This window comes from Vicugna pacos, chromosome 23 (genome assembly GCF_048564905.1).
Source record: "Vicugna pacos chromosome 23, VicPac4, whole genome shotgun sequence".
Taxonomy (NCBI): Eukaryota; Metazoa; Chordata; class Mammalia; order Artiodactyla; family Camelidae; genus Vicugna; species Vicugna pacos.
The window spans coordinates 6,842,249-6,862,246 of NC_133009.1; the positions used below are offsets into that span (position 1 = coordinate 6,842,249).

Consider the following 19,998-nt stretch of genomic DNA (forward strand, 5'->3'; position numbering starts at 1 on the left):
GTCAAATCTTGGAGCAAGGCACCTTGGATTCAGGGAGCCCAAACCCAGGGCCCTCTTCCCTTGCCTGGGTCAAGAGATGGACCCAAAGCCATGCCAGCACCTGTAGGACTGATAACATAGCTCATACTTTTCACTTACTCCTGAGATCTCAACATTTCTAACAAATGCTACAGGACAACAGCTACCTTTATACCATCAGTTGATCATCTTCAATGTCAGTGATTTTTCAAACTTCCTGCGTCTATTATTTTCTGAAGTAATTGAATACTTTGTTAACACAATTGTATGTGCAGTCCACTCTAGAAGACAGATTTTTAAAAACTGGGGTTGGAGTGAGGGTCTGGAGCCCTGTTTGCTGGCTCCACCTCTCACCTGCTGGGGTGATCAGCAACACTGTCACAGGCAAACAATAAGGGACATAAAAGTGAATTGGGGTTGGAGAGATGGAAAAAATAGGGACAATTTCTTCTTTGGGGGAGCAAGGAACAGCCATCCAGCTAGATTACAGGACTTCAGGAAGCTCACGGGAAGAGGAGTCAGTGAGCTAAGGAGAACCATCTGGTGGCTGGGCGGGTGGAGAGAAGGGTGAGGTGCGTATAGGCCGTGGGTTGTGCTCCTCAACGCCAACACTGGTCCAGAGACTACATAACACATGCTGATGAGCTGTCATACAGCTACATCGCCACCAACCCACCCCAAGTGGTGACATCTACCCTCCCCGATGCATGGCGCCTGGTGCGTGAGCAGCGTACGGGAAACAAGACACAGACAGCGAGGCGGGTGCTGTGAAAGTTTCAGGCACTCTCCACTCAGCCAATCAACCCTTCCTTCCCCGGTCATCATCTTCCCAAGTCTCTGGGAGATGCCTTTTTGGGGTCCCTGGCCTACAGATGAGAGTGGACGATGGAAGGGCAGTTCTTTCTCATGACTCTCCCCAAGCAGGCTGGACCTCAGGCTAGGTGTGAGCGCTCAGGGCCCCTCTCTGGAGCTCAATGAATGGGCAGATGAGGGCTCCATTTCTGCAGCTGAAATTCTGTAGTTTTCTGCTCCTCTTTCAGAAACCAGGGGAAGAGAAGGGTTTGGGGACCTTCTTATAGAGCGAAATCTTAAGACCTTTATCTTCTGAGGGTCAGATGAACAACTGAACTCGTTTGGAAGTCTGGAGTGGGAAAGGGGGTTTTCAGGGGCACGCCTCTAACTCCTAGGCCCTCCAAGCAAGGAGGCCGAGCTGGAGGAAGGGCGGGTGTGGCCGGCCGCCCCCGATTTCCCAGTCTGAGGGTTGGAGCCACACCCTCCACCAGCAAATCCACGTGCGCCCGGTGGGCTGTCTGCTGCTTAGTCTCCTTCCACCTTCAAATCACGAAGGCAGCTGACACTAACCCTTCCTAACAGAGAGGCACGACAAAAAAAAGAACAGAAACCCGTTGGAAGGACAGGGCAAAGCTGGAGGAAAAAGGGAAACAGGAGAGGAATATGGAAGGATTAGGGAGAGAAAACCTCGCCTATTTGCAGAGCAAGACTTACTTAGTTCTCTGACTGCCTTTGGGCCTAAATATGTATGTATATAAATGTCCTCTCCCTCTGCCCCTCACACGAGAACACTTAGAATCGGCCAAAAAGACAGCAGATAGTCTAAGTCTGTCAACCTCCACACGCACAATCAAGCGACCCGCAGACGCCGCAGCTGTCCTTCTCTACCCCTCCCCCGCCCCAGGGTCGGGCGGTGATCGCTGGAACTAGGGGAGGGAGAAACAGACTAAACACTCGGGTATTTGAAGCCCACAGTACACTTCATACAGAGAGGCTCCTTCACCGAATATCTTAACAGCACTGTCAGCAAGGAACCTGTGTCCCACTTCAGGTAAAATGACCAGAAATAGGAAGGCATAAGCACTAGCAAGAGCCTAATAATCTACCAATCATCCACCAGATCTTAGGTAGCGCTCTGGCAGCATTCCAGCTGACTGGCTGAGAAAGGGGTTCCTAAAACTTTGTGTGAAATAAGAAATGAAGTGCTGGCTACAGGTGAAACAATCAACTGGAAGAAAGGAGAAAAGAAGAAAGAAAAGAGAGAGAAAAAGAAAAGAGAGAGAAAGGAAGGAAGGAAGGAAGGAAGGAAGGAAGGAAAGAAAGAAAGAAGGAAAGAAAGAAAGAAAGAAAAAGAAAGAAAGAAAAAGAAAGGAAGGAAGAAAGGAAGAAAGAAAGAAGAAAGAAAGAAGGAAAGAAAGAAAGAAAGAAAGAAAGAAAGAAAGAAAGAAAGAGAAAGAGAGAAAGGAAGGAAGGAAGGAAGGAAGGAAGGAAGGAAGGAAGGAAGGAAGGAAGAAGAAAAAAGGTTGCTCTTCAGAAATTCCTAAAAGAAAAAAATTCAACAAGTGAAGGAAAAGAAGTTATCTGATCTTTCCATGTACTTCTCCTATCCAGATGTGAATGAATTGATTCTTAAACCAGAGCTTGGTTTAAAGTCCCTGAAAAGTAAAATAATGGGGATGCTCAGCACTGGGCATCTGAACTGAACAGCTTTTCTTCACAGTCAGCTACAACTTTGAGGCCAATATTGTCAGCTAACAGTAGGAGGGCAGCCAAAAGGACTATTATTATTGGCCAAGTTCAACAATGACTCAATTATGACAGCTCTACTGGTAAAAAAAGAAACAAACAAAACCCAAAAAAACAAAACAAAAAAAAACCCCACAACAATAACAAAATCAAACAACCCCATGGAAACAAGTAGCTCCCTTCATGCTTTTTTTTTCTTTTTTCAGGAGATCTCAAATGTGTCCCCCAGTGAAGAGAGTTCTTAACGGTCTTCATTTGGCTTAACCTCGCATCTAACCTTAGAAGACTGAGTTTAGACTCGAGGGAGCAGGAGGACAGGACGGGAGAGAGGAGAGAAATGACAACAACATACTCAAACAAAGCTAAAAACAAAGTAAAGTAAAACAAACAAACAAAAAACTCAAGGAAGGAACGCAATGCAAAGGAACAGTCAGAAAACAGGACTGTTGTCTTTAAAATGGTAACAGTTTAATAGCTTTTCAACATCAAAAGGTTTTGGAGTGGGATTTTGGCCCCACTTTTCTTTCCTTAAGTCAAAGGTTAAAGGGAAAAAAACAAAAGAAAAAGCTAACCACATTCGGTTAAAGTGGATGCCACGTGCTCTCTTGTGGTCATTTCAGCAAATCATGCATTGTAATAGACTATCACTCACTGCCTAGAGTAGAAGATGAAACAGCGGCAGCGCCAGAAGTGCTGGGGGAAGATCTGACTGGTGCAACTGTGACATAGGATCTATGAACATGTTTTACATCAAGGTGTTGACTCATGGTCTGGCGCTTTGGGACTCCCTGAAAAGAGGCTCCCATCTGGAATGTGTTAATTACGTCGATCTGCAAAGAATCAGAGAGTGAGACAGCTTTGCTCCACAGGCAGAAAGAGGTGAAGAAAAAGGAGGAAGGGAAGGTCCAGGAGGGTGAAGGAGGGGGATGGAAAGAGCTGGGAAAAGGAGATGGAAAGCAAAAGAGAAATCCCCTCACACATAAAGCAATGGTAAGGAGAAGGGGAGAAAAAATGTTAATTGCACATCACCCTTCATTTAAGGAACAATTTTGCCATGGGGTCTAAAATACCCAGCCAGAATCCAGTCTTCTCGTGCCTTTTAGCCTACGATGGATGTTTTAGGTGTACTGGTGTCCAGAAGTATCTAAAATTTAAAGAGACTTCCCCACCTCATGACTCCTGACAAGAGTGACCGCTCATTACCTGCTTTGACCTACACTCTTGAAAAAAAAAATAAGGTATGCAATTTACGATAGAAGGTAAAGGATATATTACTGAATTTTGAGGCTCAGGAACCTCTAAACCGACTAGATTGACTACGTATTTTTGCAGATTTTCCAGGGAAAAAACTCATGTGTTTAAACAGAGGCACTGCAGCAGCCCATACACAGGTGGCCATGGTGGGAAGGCTTCTGGCCCATGAGCTGCCAGGCTCGTCGTCTTCCGGGTTCTTCTCTGAGACACCCTTTCCTTGGGTGGAAGTGGACAGAGCCCCTGAGAGCGGAGCTCAGGAACCCGGTGGCCAGGCTCTTCAGGGAGACCGCCACTACATGCATTGTGTGCTGGAGACCCTGAAATGTCTGGCAGCGGTGTAGACAGGAACTCAGCAGTTGGGGGTGGGGGGGAGAACTGCTGGCTGATGGTGGTGGTGGTGGTGGTGGTCAGCAGCTGCGATCTAGCCCCACACAAGCTGTCTCTGGTTTTCAGGGACCTACTCCTCAGAGACAGAGGCAATTAATGCCATTCATTTTCCTACAATGGTCTTGATCTGGGGCCTCAGTCAAACCTACCACCCTCATTTCTGACTTCTAAGCAGCAGGAAACACATCAAAAGGAATTCCTTTATCCCTCAGGATCTGGTGGGATCATCCTGCAAGTGTCCCCATGCTTGGTGCCGAAGGCCACGCAGGACAGGTGCTGACCCCGCCCATCCAACGTCATTTCCCCACGTGAGGAGGTAGGAAAGCAGGTACCTTGTGACAGGTTCTCATTTATAAAGCTTCCTGAGAAGCCATGAAATGTTTAGGGCTAGCTTCGGGATTCAGACCGAGTTTGAGCTAAAATACCACCCTTCGGCACGTGATACAGTTTTCAGTTCCGGGGGATGGAGGAGACTGATCCTGTTGGAGGAGAAAGTTTGCACATGGGGCGGGTTCAGCCACATGTCAGAAGGCGTGGCGGAGTCGCCCTCCTCAGTGCTTCTTAGGGTTACAAGTTCCCAGCTTCCACAACGAAACTAGACCCCAGATTTACCTTCCCAGGATTCTAGCCCTCAGGTTTCCCAAACTTCTGCTTTCTAGTGCTCTGAGTTCTCCCCATACGAAGGGGACCCAGGATGGGACAATAGCCTGGCGACACCTCCCACCCCTAAGTGTTCCAATAAGAATGACAAGGATCAACAGCCGGCAGGGAGTTTTGCTAGAACCCTGCTGAGGCTGAAGAGCTGGCGCCAGGACAGAGCTTTAGGTGTCCAGGGTGCACGTCAGCAGCCAGCCTCATCTGCCGGTGCGGCCAGGTGCGCACTGCGGGGGCTCGTCGTGGCGTCTTTAACAGGCTGCCTTTGCTGCCTAAGTTAAGGCTTTAATGCCATTCTGGTCCAACTGCCTCTCGCTCCAACAGAGAGAGGCGGTACACCTAAAGCTACGCAGGCAGTGCAACCAGAGAGTTACAGACAGGGAATGGGAATTGACAGCTGGAGGAGAAGGAAGATCCATGAATCCCAGGCCCCAGGAGAGGAGACTGGCAAGGAGCCAGGAGACACTGGAACAAGGACATCCTGGCTAGGAAAAAAGTACACAGTAGAAGAGGAGGCAGATGATCCTGAGGGGGAGAAAAGCAGACAGGTTATTTCGAAAAGAGCAGACCTAAAGGAAGGCCCTAAGGCGCCAAGTATTCTGCGCAGTGAGGCCTTCGCTTGTGACGGACTCAGCAGCCTGGGCGGTGGGCGGGGGCGTGGGGGGAGGTGTGGAAACTCTGGCCAGGCTCTGAGGTCCCATAGGGATGGCCCTCTCTGGTAGGAGGAACTCAAGAGAGGGCAAGGGGCTCCAGCACCCGCTTTCCCACTTCCGTCTGTTGTCTTGTCTACAGATCCCTCGCTGGGACAGTCATCTCCCCTTCTCCGGGGGGGAGCCGGTCCAAGACCCCTGGTGGATGCATGATGCTGCGGGTAGCTCTGAACCCTGTGTCTCCTATGTTTTTCCCTGGACTAAGGGGCAGGCAGCTTACACAGCGAGGGTGCGGTAGGCAGTGGGAATGACGGGGCAGGGCAGAGTGGGGAGGCGTGAGAGTCCATCAGTTACTCAGAAAACTGGTGAGTTACTGGTTTCTGGAAGTTTTCACTTAGTACCTTCAGACTGCGGTTGACCGTGGGTCACGGAAGCCAAGGGAGGCCGCGCCGCGGGTACGTGGGGGCCGCTGTGTTCGGACTATGCATGTCAGCTCTCTTCCCTGGGAAGCGGTGGGCTCGACGAGGGAATGTTCAAAACCCTCGGCAAGGCCGACTTGAGAGAGTGGAGTTTACTTCTGGGATCTCCAGAGAGGAACAGACCTGTTCTCTGGAGAGCGCCCTTGACAACTTGGGGGTTCCACTTTCTGGAGACGGGACATCCCAGGACTAACGCAGTCGAGGTGAGTGGGTGAGTGTCGGCATTATCAGCGCCCGCCCGGCCCCTTCACCCGGGAGAGGGTGTTGCAGTCGCTGCGTGGAAGGTGGGGCGGGGGGTCCCTGTGGTGCCACATGCAGGGGGCTCAAGGGCAGCAGGAGCAGTTTCTGTGTCATTTCAGAAACTGCAAAAAGGGGAGAGGCTTGAGGAAATGACAGCTTCTTCCTTTCTGGGAAGCAAGGCTGAATCCTGTAAAAGATACTCAGGCACTGGAAGACCACTGTCATTTATACGCACTTATCCATCGGATTCCCCACCACGGCCTCCAGTTTTGAGTGGGGAAGACACAAGAGAGTGAGTGTCTTTTACAAAGATGCCTCCAGATAACAGCTACGTCACCCTAGCCGCAGCTTGAGGATGCACATCAAATGTCAGCTGGGGATGCTGGCTGAGAGACACCGTCTAAAGCCTTCCCCCGAAGGGTCGGGAAAGACCCTGAACATCTTCCGCCCTGAGGCTGGGCTTAGCGCTTGCAGGAGACCTTATGCAGGAAGCCTGCCCACCCGATGGACGGTGGGAAGTGGGCTTTAGACGAGCCCAAAGCTAAGGGACCACGCTACCGTTAAGCGTCCTGTGCTCTAGGCGCTATGATTACTCTCCTCTTGAAGGAGCCCGTACCTCTACGCCCCTCTGTCTGGCCCAAAGCAAGGGAAGGGGAGAGACGCTGGCCACCAAGAACTGCTGCCCTCCTAACACCTCCCGAAAGAGACAGGGCGAGGACAGGTGAGGAGTACCTGAGTCTGGATGCGGTTCAGGCCCCGGAACCAGAGGATCTGGCCTCGGCGTAGCTCCATCTCCGCATGGTCAATCTCATCCAGCCCCTCAGCATCCTTGGTGATCTCCTCTTTGGTGGTGCCATGCCCAGCTTCCTTCAGGAACTTCAGGGATTGGGTAGGTATCGTGGAGACGATCTGAGGAAAAGGGGAGACACCAGACTCAGGGTGGGAAGAGCTGGCGCTCGCTGACGTGGGTCAGGCCCTTGCGTAGGTCACTCTCTGTCCTATCACCCTCGCCACTGCGGGAGCAGTGAGGAGGGTGCCAACCAATTCAGGCAAGCATTTGCCAAGTGCCTACCAGCTGTCAGGCCCTGAGGAAGGCTTTCTGTAGACACAGAAGAGAGAACTCACAGTCTAGCATTAGACCAGCCATCTGCCTTGTTATAGACTTCATTCTCCTCCTTCTGGCTCAGATCTTCTTTTCATTTTGCCATCTGTCTCTTAAGAGAAGTAGGACCATAAAGCCTGGTACAGAGCAGGAAGGGACAGAGACAAGGGCCTGGGAGGAAACAAGTCTGGGGACAGGATGGTCACAGTGCACGTGTACAGCCAGGAGGAAAAGCAGGGTGGTGAAGGGGAGTGACCCTCTTCTTACTTACCATGTGCGAAGTCACTCCTGTTTTATGAAGCTATAGCGAGGGGATACTAAATGTCTTCTTGGGCCTGGGGTGAGGAAGTGGGTGGGACAGCCCCTGGACGAAGGGACGGACAAGTCTTATCAGAAGACGTGGTGCAGTAGGTCGGGCTTGCAATTCAAAGTAAGTCACTCAGTTCTCCCTCATGGACAGGATGAGGAGTAGGCGGGGCGGGTGGGAGGGACGGACTGTATGAGCGGTCTAGTATGGAGCCAAGTGCTTGGAAAGAGAAAGAATGCCAGAATTCTGCTTTTGGATGTTGGAAGGAGCAGTTGTGATGCAGAAGGAAGTTGTTAGCGGGCGTCAAGGCCACATGGCCACATGTGAGACTAGACCTAGAGATCAGCGTTCCCAACAGTAGAGAAACAACCAAAGTTCACCCAAGTGTAGACGTGCTCTGGGGACCCAGTGGTAAGCAACCTTCAGCAAACAGAACAGGGTGGAGGGACTTCCGTCAGGAACCGGGATGGGGCTGATGATGGAGGCATCCAGGAGGCATGAAAGACACAACTAACGGGTCTGTGGGGAAAGCCTGCAGTCCTGGGGGGGACCTTTGGGGCCAGTTAGAGCAAAGCCTCCATTGCCCAGCTGGGCCCCAGTGAGCAGAGACGTGGGGTCCGCAAAGCAGAGACACAGCCCAGGCCAGCGCTGAGGATGAGGGAGACTTGCAAGGTGTTACTAGGGAAGGAATGAAACTCTCGCCAAAGCTGATCACATGATTATAATACTAAGAGCTACCACTTACTGAATGCTTACAGAGAACTAGACATTGTTCTAAGGCATTTCTGTATCGAAACTACTTTGCTGATTAACAGTGACTGACAACGACCCTGCGATCCTAAGTTGAGGACATGGAGGCGGAGCTGTTAAGAAACTTGCTCAGCGTGACTCAACGTGTAAAAAGGAGAACTGGGATTCAAACCAAGCAGTCAGTTCCAAAGTCCGTGCTTTGAACCATATGCCATCCTGCTTCTCCAGAGCTCTTGTGAGTCTGGATTTCTCTTAGGTGACAGTCAGGCATCCATCCCAGATAAGGCTACGGTGAGAAACCGACGTAGCAACAGAGCCCTAAACTATGACAGCCCGGCGGCCCACGGCCAGACTGTGGCTTCATGAAAGACATATGCTTTCTACTTCTAAGACCCTTGACTTCTCTTTTTTTAAGCAAAATTCCACTGAAAATTTCCACTGCCATCTCAGAGAAGCTAAGGGATTTGCCTGTCCCCAGGCAGGATTAGGGAAGAGATCAGAGCCTCTGAAGTGGTGGGTACTGATCATTCCCACTTCGGGGTCCTACGAGATGGAGAGAACTCGATTGCTGGGTGGTGGAGAGGAGAAGGAAGGAGAGCACGAAGCGAGGGGCCGCAAGTCTCCACGGCTGCTTGTTCCGTCTCACGGAGAGGAGAGGAGGTCCGCTGGCCGTGTGAGCGCGCAGGGAGCGCGTGCGCGCACTCACCTGGGCCCACAGCAGCTCTCCGATGCCGATGAAGAGACACCAGAGCCACTGGGACAGGGTGAGCTTCGTACAGCTGAAGGGCTTCCCCCCGAATTCCACAATGAGAATCTAGAACAGAGGAGGAGGCAGCCCAGCATCAGGGAGGTGAGTGACAGCGAGCCAGCCCTCCAGTCAGGGCCACCAACGCCACGCTAGCTCCCTGGCCCAGGATCCCCGTGGTGCAAAACCCTGGTCTGCTTGTTGGGGAAGGAGAAAGAGGAGATCCAGGTGGGGAGGAGGCAAGACAGACACACACAGTCCCAACAGAGCACTCTGATGGGGCAACAGACCAGTTACTATGAACATTATTAATGCAAGGGCTGGGGGCTTCTTGTGACTGCAGCCAGTGGGTGACAAAGACAAGGGACAGTGATGGAGAAGAGGAATTTAGGAGGGGGGCCAATCAGGGGTCACCCCGCCGAGGGGTGAGGCAGGAGCTCTTCTGTCAAACTCTCTTGAATCGGCAGATGCCCTGGCGACAGGGACAAGGAAGGGGCTCGAGCCTTTCACTACCGGGGCAGCCACGTCCTTGATCCCAGTTCCCACAGGAGGAGTGCAGGCCAGGCTTATCTGTCAACCACCCGCGCACCATCCCATCTCTTCTTGTGTAGCATTTTCTATCATGAAGCCCTTTCAAAACAAAAGGGCAGGGGCAGGGAGAGGATCCTCGCAGCACGTGCACATATGTTTCAAGTATGCTGGCAGGAAAACATGGAAAGGGTTTAGAAGACCGTGACCTTCCTCCTGGTCACTGCATGACATTCCTCTTTTAGAAAGATAATGAAAGGATTCTGTGAGTCTTATTTTATTTTCTACCAACATGCTGCCTTGCACTGGAGCACTTGGCACAGCAGGGTCCAATTCTAGAACAATGTACAGATGGAAGCCAATCGGGAACATGTTCAAACCACAGCCCGAGTCCCCCTTCCCCCCCTACTCTTTTTCCTGGGCACTTAGGGAATCCTGGCTCCCAGCATCCAGCCTGGACCATCCCAGACCCACTAGCTCAAATGCAGCCAGACTCTCACCTGGCTGACAAATGTGCCCAAGACAACAGAGCAGAAGATGAGGTTGTGGAAGATGCCTGAAAAGACATTCCTCTCTCCGTGGATCTTGCGGGAGTTGATTTCATTGAAGAGTTGCATCAGCACGAAGGTGTTGAAGACGATGGTATAGTGCTGGCTGGGAGGTGAATGGAGGGGTGCCAACCTCCCACTATCGATGTCAAAAAACTTCTCACCTAGTTGGGAGAAGGGACATGCTGGAGGATAAGCAGCTCTCAGTGAGGGCTCAGGTTGAGTCAGAGCACGCCGACCTCACTGGGGCTTAGGGCTGGGGTCCATGCTAGCGGGTCAGTATCTGAGCTACAACAGTTGCCCAGTAGTTTCAGTGTTAGTCCTGGTCTCACATATCTGGAGCTCTCTCTCTGCTTGCTCCACTGAAACGCTAAATGGTAGGTAAATTATTGCCATTCCACACGAGCAGATGGAGCCCTAGCAGGGCTAACTGCTGCCCATGGCGGCAGAAGTAGGGGCCCTAGAGTCAGGCAGACAAAGATTTGAATCTTAGTACCACTATTTACTCATGATGTGACCTCACCTTCAGTTTTATGATCTAAAAAAAAAAAAAAAACAGTATCACAAAGCCCCCCTTGTGAGATCCTTAAGAGGAGAACGTAAAACTGCAGAGTGTACCACGCGGCGGGAACCGAGGATGCGCGCAGCAAGCGAAGCTGCGGTTACTCCCCCGTCTCATGCTGCTTTCTCTCCTCGGGTCACTCTGTCCCCATCTGCATCTAACACTCCGGCTGCCGCCCCCGACCCCTCCCCGCCCTCAGCTCACCAGCGAAGACGAGGAAGAAGATGACAGTGAGCTGATAGACTGCGTGGCCCAAAATGTTCTTCATCATAGTGCGTGAGATCAGTGGCTTGTTCCGGCCGTAGGGGCGACGCTTCAGCAGGGAATCCGTAGGGGGCTCGGTGGCCAGGGCCAACGAGGCGAAAGTGTCCATGATGAGATTAACCCACAGCATCTGCACGGCTTTCAAAGGGGAGTCCTGGTGGGAAGAAGCACCAGCCCTCTTAGCTTCCCTTGGAAGTCAGCCCCCTCCTCACTCACCAGACACATCGTTGCCCTTGAAATGGCCCACCTCCTGCCAGCCACCTTTTATTAGCTGAGTGACACTGAGAAACTTATTTAACCTCTCTGAGCCTTGGGTTCTCCCCCTGTAAAGTGGGGATAATTCCTACTTTGCAAGGTTGTTTCTGAAGAACAGAGACAGTACAGCTCCGTGCCCCTTGTGCTGGCTAACCTGTAGGTGCTAAATGGTAGACTTATCGTCACCATCCCACACGAGCAGAGGGAGCCCGAGCAGGGCTGACTCCTGCCCCCGCACCACTGCGGCAGCGCTGGTCCTTGCGCCTCAGTCAACCTGCTGAGGCAGAAGGGAAGGGGCACGGCGCGGCCATGTAAAGAACGGCCCGGCAATGAGCACCAAGACGGAGGAAGGCTCAACTCCCAGCAGCCCTGAGGCCCAAGAGGGCGGGAGATTTGACCCCCAATAGACCTTGAGCTTCGTTATACGCTCATTGTAAATATTAACATGGTAAATGGCATGCCCACAGGCGCCGTGACAGTTCCGAGCTGACCACAAAAGGTCAGAAAGTGGGTGATGGCCCAGTTCTCGGAAATTCCCAGCCCCTGCCCCAAAGTAGTTGGACTAATCCTCCCACTTGTTAGCATGTGAAGCTACCAAGCCCATGAAAACTAGCCCCCCACACCTCGCGGCCGCTCCCCCTTCTGAGTGAGAGGACCCCTCTCTGACTACGGAGTGTGGATCTATTTTTACTTTAGACTGAGCACGCAACCCCCACACCTCGTGGCCTTTCTCTTGCCTTCTGAAACAGCCTGCACTCTGTCTATGGAGTGCGCATCTCTCTGAATGAATCTACCTTTATTCAACTGTGGCTCGCTCTTGTGTTCCTTCCTGCACTAAGCCAAGGACCACACTTGGCGGGGCACGTCCCAGGGATTCAACTGAGGCCTGGGACACGGCCATCTCCTCGCCCTACGTTTCTTCCCCTGTATCAATACTGTACCCCACATCCCATGGTCCTTAGCCCCCACCTCAACCCTCCTGTCTTAGCTCAGCCCACACTCCCGTCACCTGAGTGATACAGGCCCCAGTGAAGGCCACAATCACAGCCACCACGTTGACAGTCAGCTGGAACTGCAGGAACTTGGAGATGCTGTCGTAGACGTTCCGCCCCCACATCACGGCCTTCACGATGCTGGTGAAGTTGTCGTCTGTTAGGATGATGTCTGATGCCTCCTTTGCCACATCCGTGCCTGCGATGCCCTGAGGTAAGAAGGGGAAGGAAAACAGTGAGTAACTGGACAAAGCAGAGTTTAGCTATGTTCTGAACCCAGACTCCATCGTGTGACCTCCAAGAACTCGGCATAAACACTAGGGGGCACACTGACCGCACAAATTCTACAGCCTAAACCACCATCCATTGCCTTGTCTTCTCTCCCAAAGAAAATGCAGGGAAAATATGTCACTGTCACTGTATGGAAGGGAGGGATGGGTCCTGATGCCACCACCTGCTCCTGAACTCAGACTGGAATTACACGTATCTTTGCTGCTCCTTTCTCCCTTCCCTCCTCCTACTCCCCCACCTTAGAAAATAAAAGGCAGGGAACAAGTCCTAACTGTTCAACCACCAAACTTAAAACCTTCTTTGGCCACTGCCAGTATCTAATTTAAATCCCTATCTCCCCCACACCTTGAAGTCACCCTACATTTTTTCCTCTAAGCAGAGTAGTCTGGAAGCACAGTTCAGGTGTCCCATCCCTCTTCACAGTCCTGTCGCTGGGGAACCACGAAAAGTTTCTGAATAGACATATCAGCGGTTGAAAGCAGTGCTTTAAAAACAATCAGCTTTCTCGTCTGGTAGTCAAAGCCCTCAACAAGCGACCTCTGGTTCGTTTCCAGCCTGCGCTCACATGACCTTTCTGCGCACAGCCTGCCGGCTTACTCGCAATGCCCTGGCCCTCTCATTCACATCTAGAGCCCGGACTTCTGCTCACTACTGCCCGAACCCAGAGCATCCTCTTTCCCCATCTATTTAAAGCCCCACCTATCTTTCAGGCCCCATTCAACAAATGAGTATCTGTTGATAGACTATACAATTCAGTTACCCCATCAAAAATTCTCTAATAGTGGGGAGGGTATAGCTCAGCGGTAGAGTGCATGCTGAACACGCATAAGGTCCTGGGTTCGATCCCCAGTGCCTCCATCAAAGATAAATAAATAAAACCTAATTACCTCCCCGCCACCAAAATTTTTTGAATTAAAAAAAAACCTAATTATCTCCCCCCAAAATAAAAAAATAAAATATTCAATAAACAAAAGTATTAAAAAAAAGAGTTCTCTAATACATCCACACAATGCTGTACCATGCACTGTAAAAAGAAAGGAGGGGAAAAAGAAAGAAAGGAAGAAGGAAAGGAAGGGAAGAAAAAAGAGTATCTTTATAGAGATACTACTACGGAATAATATCCAAGTTGGGCTGTTAAGTAAAAATAAGCAAGATGCAAAAAAGAGTGTATAATGTGTATATAGATAGATATAGGAAAGTAGCACTTATCCAGGAGAGTAAGGCTATGAATACATTATACATTTGATTATATTGTAAAGAAACAAACAGAAGGCTAAACCAAAAATCAGAGACGTTACCTGTGGGGTTCAGAAGGAGGCAACAGGGTGGAAGTTACAGGAATAGAAGCTGGACTTCTATGAATAGACCTTGTTTTGTACATTTGACTTTAGAATTATGTAACTACTTCACACAAGTATAAAACAAATGCAGGATTAAGTAAGCAATCTCCAAAATGGGAAAAAGACCACAAAACATGATATACATGAACTGGTATAACCAGCTGGTGGCACAACCACACAAAGGGAAACGTTCCAAGTGACTTTTTAGAAAACACAGTAACTTGATGGTACCTCCCCAGTGGGATATACCTACAGAGAAAAAGGACTGCAAGAGAAATCTTCAACTGTTTCAAATAGAGTAATTGTATTATTATTGCTATTTTGAGACTATTACATGTATTTCAGGATGATGCAAATAATTATGTTAATGCCATTAGGAATCAAAATTCTCAGCTTAAGAGATAAATATAAAATCAGGGAAGATAAGGGGGGGGATATAGCTCAAGTGGCAGAGCACATGCTTAGCATGCACAAGGTCCTGGGTTCAATCCCCAGCACCTCCTCAATAAACAAATAAACCTAGTTACCTTCTCCTGCCCACCCCCCAAATCAGGGAAGATAAATAAAATTAGAAAGTTAGAATTCTGTAATTCCAAATTTCAACTGGAAATGCCAATATGAATTCACAGTATTTTATCTCTATCTTAAAACAAAGAAACACAAAGCAAAAAGAGACATAAAAGATATGACTTCCTAGCTTTGTTGACAGAAAAGTTCTAGAAACAGTAATTCAGTCAGAAGTAAGGAACATCTTGACATTCAGACTGTGTTCTCTAAATATCATTTCTCACTAAAATGAAGCAGAACTCCTTTGAGACACGGATGATTCTAGATCCAGGACAAGAAACATGCGCGATGAATCTGGAACGTCTCATCGTGCAAGAAACCAGGAAGGCTGTTATAGACAACTGAGGTGGTACTAAGAGGACTCAGCAGTGCCAAAGGGGCTAGTGATGGGTCAACATGCACATCAAAACAACAGTAAGGGCAGTGGATTGAAACACAGCGAGCATACATAAATCCATGAGCTCATAATAATGCATGAAAAAAATTAGACTATTAACTTTCAGTAGTTTAGTGAATTTTAAAAAATCAACAATTCATTCGTTACCTTTGGAGGATCCTAAAAAATCAACTCATTATTTTGAAAACTGGTAAATAAAGGAAAAGAATCAAGCACTTAACCTGTGTTTCATGTCGGAACTGAACCTCGGAGTAACCAAACAGCTGATGAGGGCAAATTTCTCTTTACAGAAATAGAGAAACCCAGAACACTGTCATTTTGCAGCCCCTAGTGGAAGATGGGATCTAGAATCTGACTGCTTACAGACAGACAAGTTTACAGGAAATACAAAGGGTAAAAGAACACGGTCAAGGACACTACAGGGATGCAATCAACAAAACCCAGGCAGTGGGACATTCTCTGCAGACAAACAACCCAGCTCCTTCACAATGAAACACCTAGGGAGAAAACAACGGAAGAGGACTGTGCAGAAAAGAGTTCACATACCAGGCCTGAGACTGCTATCCTGAGAAAGGCCTGTGTGCAAGGCTGGCCCTCGGCTGGCATCTAGGAACGTGGCTCTCGGAATGCTCCCAGTCACAATTAATTGAAAATTAGTTAGTGATTCACTGTGTCTAGACTGTGCCCTTGGTTTCCATCAAAAACTTGCTTTCCTTCTGGGAGTCTGGGATCTCAGGACATGCTAGGCAGACGGTGCCTATGTGACCAACCCCAATAAAAACCCTGGGCGCCAAGTCTCTGGTCTCTGATGGGGTCCTCTGGACAGAAACATCGCACATGCGCTGCTGCATTTTCATTGCTGGGGAAGAGCGTGCTCTTCCTGACTCTCGCAGACGGAGCTTCGGGGAGCCCACGTGAGGATTCCAGGCTCTGCCTGTGACTGTCTCCTGACTGCATTCTTCCTTTACCGATGTGAGGCATCTTGCCACGAGCACAGCCATACGCTGAGTCTCCTAAGTCCTTCTCGTGAGCCCACAAATGGAAAGGGTGGTCTTGGGGACCCCAACACGGCGATCCTATAGGATCAGTGGTTCGCGAACATTAGGACGTGTCAGAATCACCCAGAAGCCTTGTTAAAACACAGATGGTTGGGCCCCATCTCCAAGCTTTCTGATTCAGCAGATCTGGGGTAAGGCCTGAGAACCTGCATTTCTGTAGGTTTCCAGGTATGGCTAGGAGGCGCACACTTCAAGAACTACTGTTACAGAATAATAGATTTAAGAGAGATATCAACCAACTGCACTGTATGGATCTTATTTGGATTCTGCCTTGGACAAATAAACTATAAAAACAGCATTTATGAAGCGATTAGATACCTAATGACAGTATCCTATTATTAACTATTGTGGATTAATAATAACGTATTATTATAGGACTAATAATGGGATAAATAATAATAGGATACTAACAGACAGTGAAGAATCAATTTTGTTACGAGATAATAGTACTATGATTCTTTTAGACATATTTTACTGATACATACTTATCTTCCGGATACATATACAGGATGAAACGACATAATGTCTTGGATTTGCTTCAGAATAATTCAGCTAGAGATGGGGAAGAGGGTATGTGTTGGGGTGTCAGTGAAACAAGACTGGCCAAGTGTTGATGTCTGACGCTGGGTGACAGGTGCATAGGGATTCAACAAACTATTCTCTCTACTTCTGTATATTCTTGCAATTTCCTGGAATAAAAAAATTTTCTGTTGCTGTTAAAGAGAGAGCCCTAAAGACAGGTTATGTCCTGAATGTCCTCCCACTGCTTAAAAATCACCAAGAGGTCAGCGTATATGGAAAGCTTACAAGCATAAGCTACTTGAGTGTGAGGATGTACTTTGTAATCCGCGAGCTTCTAAATGTCAGAATCAACAAGTGCGCCTGTTAAGAAAACCCAAACATTTCTGGGATCCAGCCCAGAGGCTGCTGAATCAAGATCTCCAACTTGGAATATGTGATTTTAAGTGAACTTTCCAAGTTGACTCTGATGCTTCCGGCCTCTCGAGTAATAAACAGTGCTGACCACGAAGCACATGTTTTCCACATGGAACATGGATTTTCCATCGTGTGCCTGGGCAGACAACATCACCATGTTCATGGGTAGTTTCAGCTGGTCTTGCTTTCTTGGGCAATGATATGCCATGATTTCCCTGCCTTCATACCTGATGGGTCCCTCATTCTACGCATCACTGGCCAGGTCGGTAGGAGAGATGGAGTTAGAGGAAAGAGCACACAGTGTGACGTTTCGGTTCAGGAAGCAGCAAGTCCCCAGGGGCCTATCCTGGCTTCCTGATGGCGGAGGCAGGCTGCAGTTGGACAGACACTACGCTGAGCTGCTTACCATGGCAAAGCCAACATCGGCTTTCTTCAGAGCTGGCCCATCATTCGTGCCATCACCAGTGACAGCCACCACCTGTCGCTGTTCCCCAACAGTGCTGTCAATGATGCCTGGGAAAAACAGACACACCACAGTGAGTCCACACATGCCGTCCGAGGCCTGCCCCCCATGGAAGGCGCTTTTCCAATCTTCCTCTTTGGTCCCTGCCACCACCTCCCTTTCTACTCTTTTTTCCCCTTTGCTGGAGGTCCTACACTGTCACCCAACAGCAGCAAATTATTTCACGGGTAGCACTCTAAGCTAAGAAAATTTAGCCTCGTCAGGTATCCTGTCTGGTTCCCTAAGGCAGCTGCTATGTGGAGCAAAAAGCACTGGCTGATTCGAAGGCAGAGACCGGGGGTTGCACGGTACCACGTCCACTTCCCAGCTGGACAATGTGGGCAAGTTACTGGTCTTTTCAGCCTCAAATTTCCTTATTTGCAAAAATTGGAACAGCTGAACCCGCGCTGCCCAATTCACGGCGCTACCGGCCACAAGACACGACCGCGTTTAAAAGCAACTGTGTTATGTGCCTTACAACCAGGGGCCCAGATGTTTGCTAAGCTGAATGCTCCCGCCACGAGCTGGGAAGCTCTCCTAGGACCTCCCCGTGCAGGACAGGACAGCTGCTTTGGCTGAGGGTTCTTACCTGCGCTCGCCCTGGCCTGCCTCCCTCTACCCCCACACCTGCTCGGGAGCCAGCCTCACCTTTCACCAGGGTATGCTTGTCAGTGGGGGAAGATCGCGCCAGGACTCGGAGTCGAGGCCAGATTTTGTCCAGCTCTTCTTGCTCTACCTGCCAGCACGAGACCACACCTGGGTCAGTCAAGCCCAGAACAGCCACCCAGGAAAATCTTACTTCTCCACACACGCTGAACTCCTGGGAGACCTGGCGTCCCACGGCCCGTGTAGGACTGTTATTCCGGACTCCAGTGGAGAGGAGGCAGCCAGCTCAGTCTCCAAAGGCAGGCTCACTGATGTGTGACCATTCAGGCCCTGCTTGTCTGCTTTCTCCTCCCAGTTCCCGACCTGGCAGCCAGTCCCTATGTCTTAGGGTCAGCTGCTGGCTCAGGCAGCTAAACCTCCTGAGGACTGAGGTTTGATTTCTATGTAAATCAGGCAGTGCTGGTCTGCTCCACACCCAGACCACGTCCTCTTCCTAACCTGTGCCACTGTCCGTCACAGGGCAGTGACACTGGAGGGCTGAGGTGGAGGGAAATTAGTGCAAAATCATCCCGTGATGGAACAAAATGGAAAGACATGAGAAGTTAGTGTCTCAAAAGGTAGCTTGTGAATGCAGATCATGAGAAGAAAGAAAACTCCAGTTTTACCGTCTGAGCAGCTTTGGGAAAAGGGACGTTTCACTACGAAGAGATTTTAGTTGAAAAGCCACCCACTTTCTCCCACGGGTCCCAGAGGCCTCACACGAGAACCCGCCCCTCTCTCATCCCGAGGACCCGACCCCCGCAACCCACACCCACCTCGCCCTTCTCGTTGCGGATGAGTCGATTGAATTCTTTGCCTTCTAAGCACAGTAAGTCGTCCCCAGGTGTCAGAATGCCACATTTGGTGGCGATGGCCCGGGCCGTGTTGATATTGTCACCCGTCACCATTCTGACAGTGATGCCTGCCCGTTTGCATTTGGCAATTGCGTCTGGTACCTGAGAGGAGAGGAGGAGGTGGGGGTGGCGAGGCCTGGTAAGATGCTCAGGCTGGGCTGTCCCCTCACTGCGGACGGGAGAGAGGCACCTGGGGAGCAGAGCCACGGGCACAGCCCAAGTCCGGTCCTTTTCATATTGCTTGGTGTCCTCGCTTCTGTCCTACCTACAATACTCACATTTGAATTTGGCTTCTTGTACCATGACTTGAAGGGGAAAGTTGCTTCAAGAGTCAGGTGTGAAAAAAGCTTACTCTCCCAATTACAGTCCACATTTCTCAGCAGGGCATGTCTGGTCTTTGAGATTTTGCCACCGCTTTCCTTTTTAGCAGAAGTTTTTACCACCTTCCACCTCCTTGGCCCATCCTCCAACCGTATCAATTCTTTTAAGTTTCCCAAATGCGTGACACCTCTCATGCCTCTGGGCCGTGACGACTGACAGCCCACTGGTCAGAACTTCTTAGAAGCAGAAACTTTTCAATGCCCTAGAGTTGAAAATAGCCTTCAGCTATCCTGAGGGTGGGTACTTCGTGCGAATACGCTGATTGAAAGAAGGTGTCTAGAATATTTAGAAATTAACTTAAAATGGATTAAAGACCTAAATGTAAGACCGGATACTGTAAGACTCCTAGAACAAAACAGAGGCAGAACACTCTCTGACATAAATCCCAGCAATCACTTTTTGGATCTGCCTCCTAAAGGAAAGGAAATAAAAGCAAAAGTAAACAAATGGGTGTAATTAAACTCAGAAGCTTTTGCGGGAAAGGAAACTACTGACAGAAGAAAAGACAACCTACTGAACGGGAGAAAGTATTTGCAAATGATGTGACTGATAAGGGACTAACATCCAACGTATAAACCACGCAAACAACTCAAACCCAAAAACCTAACAATGTCACCTACCCCCCAAAATAAAAAGCCAAAAACAAACAAACAACAAACGAAAACCCCAACAACAACAACAAAATTCTGACTGAAAAACGGGCAGAAGAACTGGTCAGACATTTTTCTAAAGAGGAAAGGCCGACGGCCAACAG

The 19,998-nt window shown here is 49.5% G+C and overlaps 1 protein-coding gene across 3 annotated transcripts in view; it reads right to left on the reverse strand.

The window, feature by feature from the left end:
* Nucleotides 1-19,998, reverse strand: part of ATP2B4 (ATPase plasma membrane Ca2+ transporting 4) — a 95,834-nt gene that overhangs the window by 5,757 nt on the left and 70,079 nt on the right. The window contains exons 13-21 of one of the 3 annotated variants that reach the window (XM_015251345.3): nt 18,786-18,965; nt 18,013-18,100; nt 17,269-17,375; nt 12,291-12,482; nt 10,967-11,180; nt 10,153-10,364; nt 9,086-9,193; nt 6,953-7,129; nt 3,282-3,386 (exon numbers count right to left, since the gene is read on the reverse strand). In XM_015251345.3, the coding sequence (XP_015106831.1) occupies nt 3,282-3,386; nt 6,953-7,129; nt 9,086-9,193; nt 10,153-10,364; nt 10,967-11,180; nt 12,291-12,482; nt 17,269-17,375; nt 18,013-18,100; nt 18,786-18,965 (1,383 nt within the window). Of the gene's footprint in view, nt 1-3,208; nt 3,387-6,952; nt 7,130-9,085; nt 9,194-10,152; nt 10,365-10,966; nt 11,181-12,290; nt 12,483-17,268; nt 17,376-18,012; nt 18,101-18,785; nt 18,966-19,998 lie in introns of all 3 variants that reach the window. The other 2 variants (XM_006218483.4, XM_006218482.4) reach the window with 2 other exon arrangements.